This window comes from Acanthisitta chloris, unplaced genomic scaffold (genome assembly GCF_000695815.1).
Source record: "Acanthisitta chloris isolate BGI_N310 unplaced genomic scaffold, ASM69581v1 scaffold6783, whole genome shotgun sequence".
NCBI classification, from domain to species: Eukaryota; Metazoa; Chordata; class Aves; order Passeriformes; family Acanthisittidae; genus Acanthisitta; species Acanthisitta chloris.
In genome coordinates this window covers 9,862-19,022 of record NW_008666495.1, presented here as the reverse complement: position 1 = coordinate 19,022, position 9,161 = coordinate 9,862, and the positions used below count along the sequence as shown (strand labels likewise).

General features: G+C 42.4%; 1 protein-coding gene across 1 annotated transcript; it reads right to left on the bottom strand.

Moving 5' to 3' along the window:
* Window positions 1-1,074: 1,074 nt before the first annotated feature.
* On the bottom strand, window positions 1,075-7,479 carry FBXL7 (F-box and leucine-rich repeat protein 7). Its single transcript, XM_009072138.1, has 2 exons — window positions 6,873-7,479; window positions 1,075-1,811 (listed from the first exon to the last, which is right to left on the bottom strand). The coding sequence occupies exons 1-2, from the start codon at window positions 7,468-7,470 to the stop codon at window positions 1,075-1,077; spliced, it is 1,335 nt and encodes a 444-aa protein (XP_009070386.1). The 5' UTR covers window positions 7,471-7,479.
* Window positions 7,480-9,161: the final 1,682 nt, after the last annotated feature.

Genomic DNA, 9,161 nt, shown 5'->3' with positions numbered 1-9,161 from the left:
CTAGTTTGTCCTGGGAGTGTCAACTGCAGTGGTGCCACGGCGGCTGAAAAGATACAGCGAAGGAACAGACACACTTTCTGGTGACAGAAAACCCTGCACAGCCCTGCAGTGCAGCAATTGGGACTGCCCCGTGCAAGCTGCTACACAATGCCTCAGAGTCTCCCCAGTGTCTTACAGTACTGTCTCAGCTTGTTGCAGAATTACAGCAGCTTCTCAGGCTGATTTGATGGCTTTTCCATTTACCAGGCCACCAATATCTTACTTGTTCTCCTTCACTCAGGTGAATATATATCACTGCTTATCAGAGCCAGAAGTCCCTATCTACTACCAGAGAGTGGTACTACACATGCAGGAGAGGGCAAATTTAGAAATGAAGGCAAGTAGTGATGATGCATGAGTAACCTGGAGGTAGGCTTTCCAAGAGAATCCATGCATGGGCACAATCTCCAAATTGACTCAGCAGAAGTGCTCAGCAATGGCCATCAGGTCTTATTCTGTCTCAATCGAGTATGTTTAAGGACATGACTCAGTATTTCCTGAGGGATTACAAGGGATGACTACCATTGTAGAGAATTCTACAATGTAGAGAATTTCTCAACCAAGAGAAACTACTTGGAGACAAGAGGCTGCTTTATCAGCCATACTGGAAGAAGTTGGGGAACACAGACACATATTGCATAGTCAGTTTCATAAGCACAGCTGGAATTCAGATGTATTTGACATGGCTTAGTAGCATTTCCAAAGGAGGGATTATGTGCTATTTCCTTTGGAAGCAGCTACTGTAGCCTGGGACAAGATCATGGGTCTTATGGAAATGGCACCCCACTGGGGATGCTGAGCACTCATTGCTTTTGCATTAAGGCAGCCTCTCCATGGACACCCACGGCACCTTAAAGAGTGATCATATAAAAAGCAAACAAAATAGTCCTCTAGAAACCCCCCCTCACTCACAATGTACAAGAAAAGCTGACTCCCGTGAGCGGCAGAAAAGACAGCATTACTGAATATGGGAGAGTGTGTTTATACATCAGTGTTTTTAATACTGCATTGTAATGACAAGTGTGGGATGTCCTTTCAGAAGAAAGCAGGGTTGGTGTGCTCTATAATACAGCGCTTGCAATGTCGTTTAACAAATCGCAGAGCATCCACAGAGACATCGCAGTCCTGCACGTTCAACATCTGCAGGTCAAAACAGTTGGCAGCTACAATCTGCAGGCCCTGCCCGGTGATGCTCTCACAAGATTTCAGGCTCAGACGCTTCAGGTTGAAGCAGTTGAGGGCTAGAAACTCCAGGCCGGTGTCTGAGACCAGAGGGCACTTGCCAATATCTAGTGATTTGAGTTTTGTGCAATTTTTGGCGAGGTACTCCACCCCATGGTCCGTGATGCCCTCGCAGCCCCGCGCATTGAGGTAGCGCAGCTTGCTGCAGTATTTGGCTATGTAGCGGATGCCCACGTCTGTGATCCGGCCGCAGTGAGCGATGCTAAGGTATCGGAGACGAGACTCCAGTTTGGCAATCTCCCGCATGCCGAAGTCACTGACAAAGCGACAGTCGCTCACACTCAGTTCCTTAATGGAGGTGCAGTAAATCATCAGGTAGCGGAGACCCTCGTCGGTGATGCGGACACAGCGGCGCAGGTACAGGTGGGTCAGCTGAGTGCAGTGAGCGGCAATGGTGTGCAGTCCTTCATCCTCCAGGACGAAGCAGTCTGTCATGTCCAAGTAGCGAATGGAGATTTGTTTCCCGTGTAATGGAGACAGCTTGATGGAGGCTTCACGGGTCAAACTGATGCATGTTACTTTGGAGCAGCCTAGGTGGAAAAACACAGTGAATTTAAGCAGCAGTAGAAACACATCACACAGCAAGACCAGAAAGGTGAGCATGACATAGAGTGCTGGATGCGATGAAGATATCTTCATGATGCAGGAGCAGAATCCCAACTGACTAGTCTGGATTTGCGGTGATGAGCCAGAGGAAATAAACTCCACTGGAGTCAGTGGGGTTGCTTTGAGATTTTGAGCACTGGGAAAGTGATGCACCGATTTTGTCCATAGCCCAAATGTAAAATTATGGTTCTAAGTTTATCTAGGGACAGTCTATGATCCATTGCTGCAATATAAACCCAGTGATGGTTAGAAAAAATGGAACTACGTGACAACAAATGCAGTTTTTTGATCAAAGTCAGTCTCACTGGTGACTGGCTGAGCTTGCAAACCAACATCAGAGGCTCTTTCACCATCCAACTTCATCATAAAAAAGACAACCCCACCCAGCCTCCCAAAAGCATTTGGAGAACAGATGTGAATCCAGCCCCAAGCCTGCAATGTGGGAAGGAGAAACTATAGCAAGACTATGTACTTGCTGAAGGGTGAAGATTCAGATAACATAAGGAGAATGGGGAGAGTCAGCAGGAGCCAACAGACTGGTAAGGGCATGGGAGGACACGGACAGAAAAAAACTGTGTCAAGTGAGAAAGTCTGGCCATTAATAGAGGTAACTAGACTAGAGGAGAAACACCAGACCTTGCAAGGAAAGACAAAGAGTTAGAATAAAAGGAAAAACATGCTCACAGACTTTCCCCATTTTTAACCTCCACTCAGTGCATGGTGGTGGGTGAAAGTTTTTTTTGGAAAGTGCGGTTTCTGCTGCACTGCAAACTGGCAGTCTCATGCTCCTGAGGGAAATTTTTAGTTCTGCCAACTTTAGCTGGGCACATTGCATTTGCATAGCTAGAAACAGCTGCAAGAAGTAAGGGAGGGTGTCCCTGTTAGTGATCAAGGCCCAACAGCTTCAGCTGCAAATCTCTACTCAGACAAATTCTGCAGGTTATGCCTAAAGAGGTGCCCTCGGGTAGGTATAATGACACCTTTTCTGTATTGTTGAAACATTGGCCAAGAAGAATGAAGTGACCCATAGAAAGCAATGACTTTAGAGCTCCACATATCAGAAATCCTGCACAAATCCTGTAGTGTGGAAGTAAAGTGCATGAAAATAGATGGAGACCTCCTCAAAAACATGAATGACTCTAACCCATACCACTTGATAGAACACATTCTAATCCAGAGGCTTAGTGGAAGATATGAATATGCTTCGCTTCTTAAAAACAAAAAGGGAAAAAAATTCCTTGAGATAACCCTGTGGACTCACACATATGCTATAAGAAGCAGAGGATATGGATGTGAAAGAGTTTACCACTTGCAATCAGATTTCTACATTCATCATTTGAATTTGCACTGGATCTTTAATTTAGGCTTCAAATTTATTTGAACAGGTGCAAATTTTACCTTAGGTCTCACACAATGAAACAGGAAAATAGTCCACAGGTCATGCAGAAGCAAAACATTCTATTCAGCAAACATCTTGAAACTGAATGCTAGTTCCTCATCAGTCCGTGTTTCAGATCCATCTATGCTATCTTGCAATCTTTTGAGATACTTTTTGCCTTCAGGTAAGTTTTGCATACTACATTACGCTCAGTAATGGAAAGTGATTTTTCTGAAGGCAAGCAATTTAATACTAATGGTGTAAAAATGTCACCTCTAGAATATTCTTTGGAGCAGGTGGTACAAAATGCATGACAGGAGTCCCCATCCTTGAGCCTTTTCCACAGAAGGAGCTGGTACCTAGGCAGAGCTCTGCTGAAACTGACATAGCTATCGCTATTGCACTTGGCCGAGGAGGTTGCTGGATTAAGGAGTCAGTCTGGGTATTTTATATTCTGACCAGAACTCAATTTTAATGTCTGGCTAAGTGAGAATGATTGGTCCATGAGGCCAAGGAGAACGTTATGTCTGCTGAGAATCCAAGAAGCTTTAATGACCATAATTAGAAAGTGAATGGGTCAGAAGTCTCACAGCAGGGCTGGAGTCACATACATCAGTGTGTGATCACTGTTTTGACAAGCTTAGCATTGCCTTGTCTAGTTACTTTGGCTACACTGTAAAATATTTCATGGGAAGGATATTCAAAATGGTTTCACCAGAAAAAGAGTCCATGCTGATATAGAACCACCTGATTTTTAGGCAAAAGGACAAGTTCCTGGGCCTGCAACAATTTTTCTGTCCGAAATAATAAAAAAATCTAAAAACAAAGCTCTTCTAACAGGATTTTCCATAAAGTTAGTATAACTGATTTTTAAAAGGGAGGAGAAACTTCCAAACAGATTAAAGAAAAATGTTGGCTAGTGTGTTAGATAATAACTTGCAGTCAAGCTCAACCAACTTCTAGAGATATCTCAGACCTGCCCACAAAGTGGATGCTGAGAGTGACAGAACTTACATTGCAGAAAGCTCTTAAAGTTAATGTGAACATCTGGTTTTTACATTAAAGATTTTGGTACATTTTTGCTGCCAAGTAGCCATCCAAGGGGAAAAGGGATTCAACTAGATGTACAACTGTGAACTGGGATTTAATTAACTAGCAACTAGTGTCACTCCCCAGTACACGTACCTAACTTCTCTTGCTCAATATGGAACCAAACCAGTGAATCACTTCAGCCCTGAGAATTGCTTGAACATGTAGGTGCAAGCCTTTTCCTTGTAACTACAGACAAAAGGAGGGGAAAATGAAATCCTGCTTCCAAAACATCCTCCAAAATTACCCACATCAGAATGAAAAAAAGTGGTCTCATAACAAGAGTCCAGAATTTGATTATCCTCACTTCATATACAGGCACATGCAGCAAAATCCTTATCTGAATTCAAACACTTTGACTTCTGAGCATGTTCAAACCCAGTATTTTTCCTTCACTTGCTCCAAAAAGAACGGACAACTTAGAAACAAGTGAGAGTAAAAGTACTTTCCTATTCCACTGAGAAGAGAAAATTCAAGGAAGACAGATATTTTATTTGCCCTCTACACACTTTGCACCAAACTGATGAGCTCTTAGGGGCAGACACCACCTTCTAGGTCTGGGGGAAACCACAAATGAAGACAAACCTCAAAAGAACCTGTTTTAAGACCTGGTATCATCTTTTCCTTGTACCTGCTTTTGAAAAAGTCATCTTTGGTCTATAGCATATCTATCAACAGGAGCTGTGGACCAAAGCATTTTCAGCCACCTACAAGCCCCCAGGTGCACTTGGGGTGTGAGCTTCAAAGCTCTAGGTTTAAATCTCACAGACAAAAACATTTTTTCTCCTGGTGTTGGAGATGGTTCAATCTGAGTGTTAACCTGAATGGTTAGCAATCCAGAACTAATATCAGTATGTACCAACAATAAGTAATTAATATGCAGGATCACTATGAATAGACCCCATGGGACAGGACTCCTCTGGAGTCCTACAGAGACTCCTTATCACCTGGTGGTTTCAGAGAGCAATGACAAAAAGTGAGTAGTTCTGATTTGTTGCTCTTTGTTTTGATGACTTCCATGACACTCTGCCATCCTAGGAGTGAGGTGAGTTGGATATATCACCTTAAAAAAAAAAAAAAGGTCAGAGAAAAGAAAGCAAATCAGTGTACACCAGAGAGGTAGCCTTAGAAAAATCTGTTTATCTGGGTACTAGTGACTCAATAGCATTGCTTCCTATCCCCCACTCCATCCTGCTTCTTGCCACTGGTACCTCCGCAATGGCAAATCTGCTTTGGATGATTAATAACAGCATTAGACTGATAACAAATGAGATCACAAAATAAATGTTGAACAGCAAATTTGCTTCAGTGTTCTGCTTGGCTACATCCTCTCCATTAAGTGCCAACCTACTTGCAGAGAGGAAATTTGGTGCAGCTGACCTTGGGAAAAAACATCTTATTTCTCCATAGCAGGTCTAAGGAAAATTGTCTAAAACATTCTAAACAGCTGGAATAATGCATTGTAAATGGGTGAAAGAAAGAGAAGAAAACCACTAAGCAAACATATATGTAGAAAAGAAAAAGAAAAAGAAAAAGGAAAAGGAAAAGGAAAAGAAAAAGAAAAAGAAAAAGAAAAAGAAAAAGAAAAAGAAAAAGAAAAAGAAAAAGAAAAAGAAAAAGAAAAAGAAAAAGAAAAAGAAAAAGAAAAAGAAAAAGAAAAAGAAAAAGAAAAAGAAAAAGAAAAAGAAAAAGAAAAAGAAAAAGAAAAAGAAAAAGAAAAAGAAAAAGAAAAAGAAAAAGAAAAAGAAAAAGAAAAAGAAAAAGAAAAAGAAAAAGAAAAAGAAAAAGAAAAAGAAAAAGAAAAAGAAAAAGAAAAAGAAAAAGAAAAAGAAAAAGAAAAAAGAAAAGAGAAAAGAGAAAAGGAGAAGAGAAGAAAGAGAAGAAAGAGAAGAGAAAAAAGCTAGTTAAGTCTTGTTAAAATAGCAATGGAAACAAGGGGACCTTGAAGTTTAGCTAGGGATGATGACTGATAAATACCAAGAAAAAAGCCCACTGAGTTATTCCTCAGTCACTTATATTGCACTTATATCTGTAATCACCAGATTACAGATATATACATTACATGTATATAATCTACATATAAATTACATATATCTCTCTGTGTGTATGATAAAGATAAAACAAATTTTGCTGAAGTAACTAGCCTTCACCACATGATGTAGCACTTCCTGCAACATGGGCTCTTGTATGGGTGCTTTGTGCAAAAATCTGTACAAGGTACTTGTTCTATTTGAATGGGCCATCTCTGCTAGCTCACCTCCTTTGGAGGAGGCCTGGCCACTCAAAAGGTGCTGCTCACATTAAGGGCATTGATATTCTAGTGGTGCCTGTCTCACAGGTACTGTGTTAGGAGTCTGGCACTCCTGCTTCGAATGTCTCACAGGTACTGTGTTAGGAGTCTTTCGAAGCAGGAGTGCCAGACAACACAGAAAAGGAGTGTGCAGTTGTGGAGCCAGGGGTTTGACAAGTGTGATGCTTTCAGAATCAGAGGCATCTGTATTGAAACACTTCCTGTTACCTGACACATCCAGGTGTTCCAGGTTTGGGCACAGTGACACGACATCAAAGACTGCCTCATTGGATATGTTGTAACAGCCAGACACCTCCAGTCTCCTCAGTTCTGGACAGCACTGGGCAATGGTGTAGAGTCCTCTGTCTGTGAGCCGCCTGCAGCCACTAACAATTACCGTCTCCAACATGAGACATACGTTGGGAGTATCCTGACAAAGCCTCCGCGTCAGCACTTTAAGAGCCCTGTCTACGTTGATTGTCTCGCCGGTCAGGCGAATAGTCCTCCAAAGCCGGGGGTCCCAGGCAAGGTTGTACCAGCGGCGGCACACGCGGGCACAGCGGCACAGCTGGTTGGTGGGCAGGAAGGAGAATATCTGGATCATGGAGTGGTCGGGCAGCCGGTCTATGTTGGCCTGTTCCTTCTGGTGCTTGGATGCCAGCCGGATGAGCGGATGTGTGAGACGGGTTGGAGGTGGTGAGTGGACCATGGCAACAGTTTCCCCAGTGACTGAGGACGAAGACGTCGACGAGCCTCTGCCATTTTGAAAACCAGGGGAATTTGGTGGAAATATTAATGCTGGACTTGGTGTGCTGAGCGTCCGCATGCTCAGGTCGGAATCTGGAAGATAGAACACATGATTTCAGTAAGTGGTGGACAGACGTAAAGCTCTCTGCACAGCGCAGCAACCCATTACCCCACTTACTAAAGGAGAATGATAGGCTTTGGTGTTTGTTGGGGTCATTTTTACCAGTGAGAGTAAGGAAACATGTATTTCAAAAGCCTTGAAAGCAAAGGAGGGGCTGCAGTTCTGAGACCTGTATTGAAGAGGAGGTGGCAGTGAAAGTCCAGGGATTTTTAATTCTTTATACTCTCAACGAAACACTGCAAGAAATGAGTACAAAGCAAAGGAGGGGCTGCAGTTCTGAGACCTGTATTGAAGAGGAGGTGGCAAGTCCAGGGACCAGGGATTTTTAATTCTTTATACTCTGAACGAAACACTGCAAGAAATGAGTACGTTTGAGACATGGGGCTTTTTTTTTTTTGACAGAGAGTAAGTGCCCATAACCTTGGCACAGCTAGGTAGCTGTGAGCTGTTACAGGCAGAATACTGTGGCCCTTGGCCTCTCAGTTCCTTCAGCTATTCAGTGTTGGCCAAAGAAGAGCTCACAAGGCAAATATTGCTTTCTTCACCAGATCTGAGCAGATAAAAAGGAAAAGCACAACTCCATATACTTATTTTCACTGTATCATTAAAGAAGTTCATTTTTCACTCATGCAAACTAGAACTCAGCAGTTCAACCAAGAGTCAAGTGACTAGTTCTTCCTCATGTGCACACAGAAAGCACTCCTTTCCAATGGCCTAAAGTGAACTTCAGTTTGGTTTGAAAAAATAGTCCTGAAAAAGCAAGTGACAAAGAAACAGCATGCCTGGTAACTTGTTGGAGAGCTGTTGCACAACACACACTTTTTGCTAGGGATAATTGTCACACTGGAAGCATTCAACCCAGCTCCGCTTCCCAAAATGATTTATACTTCTTTACCTTCTTTATTTCACTTTACTGGCAAAAATCAGGAAGAAAAATCAAGATCCTCTGCTCATTATAAATCGCTGTAAGATTATTTCAGCTGTTTTCCCAGACACTGCTGCCTACAAGTCATTTCCACTCCTGCTCCCAATTCTCCAAGCAAACCAAGTGAAAGACTGGAAGGCAACTAAGATATAAATTTGATAGCCAAGCAAATACCATGGGTAATACATTTAGAGACACTGAGATATTTTAGCAGTATGCTACATAAGATGCAACCAGTGTATGAGAGACAAATGCTGCTGCTGAGCACATTCATTCCATCTCTGACCTCTCAGTACTGATCTTAACGGAAATTCTTTATAAAGGAAAGCACCACCTAGAGATGAACACAGGAACCACAATTTAGTTATCAGTAGAATAACACATTTCACAAATAGAGTAAGAACAGTGGTTTTGGAGCACCAAGCTTTTCTCCACATCACATCTGCTATCAGATCAATGTTCAGGCATTTCAGGAAAGCATACAAAGGTACCTCCTCAAGTAACAGCGACTCTGCAGCTCTATGACTGTGACAGCACAGATAAGGGCTAAGCAAAGTACAGCCAGAAATGCATTCAACAAACCTGCCCAAATCTGGGTTTAGATAGAGTTTTTAAGTTAAGTACATTTCAGATGAATTTGATCATTACACACAAACTTCCCTGCCAAGCTTTTACTTAGCCCAGGACAAGCCTGCTCTGATATCACTAGCTAGAACAGTAGCAA

What these genes read in the sequence shown, in the direction of transcription:
- FBXL7 (XM_009072138.1), bottom strand. Translation starts at nt 7,470, where the DNA reads ATGCGGACGCTCAGCACACCAAGTCCAGCATTAATATTTCCACCAAAT. An exon ending in GGAACACCTGGATGTGTCAG is followed by an intron (nt 1,812 to 6,872) that starts GTAACAGGAAGT and finishes TTTTCCACCTAG; the next exon opens with GCTGCTCCAAAGTAACATGC.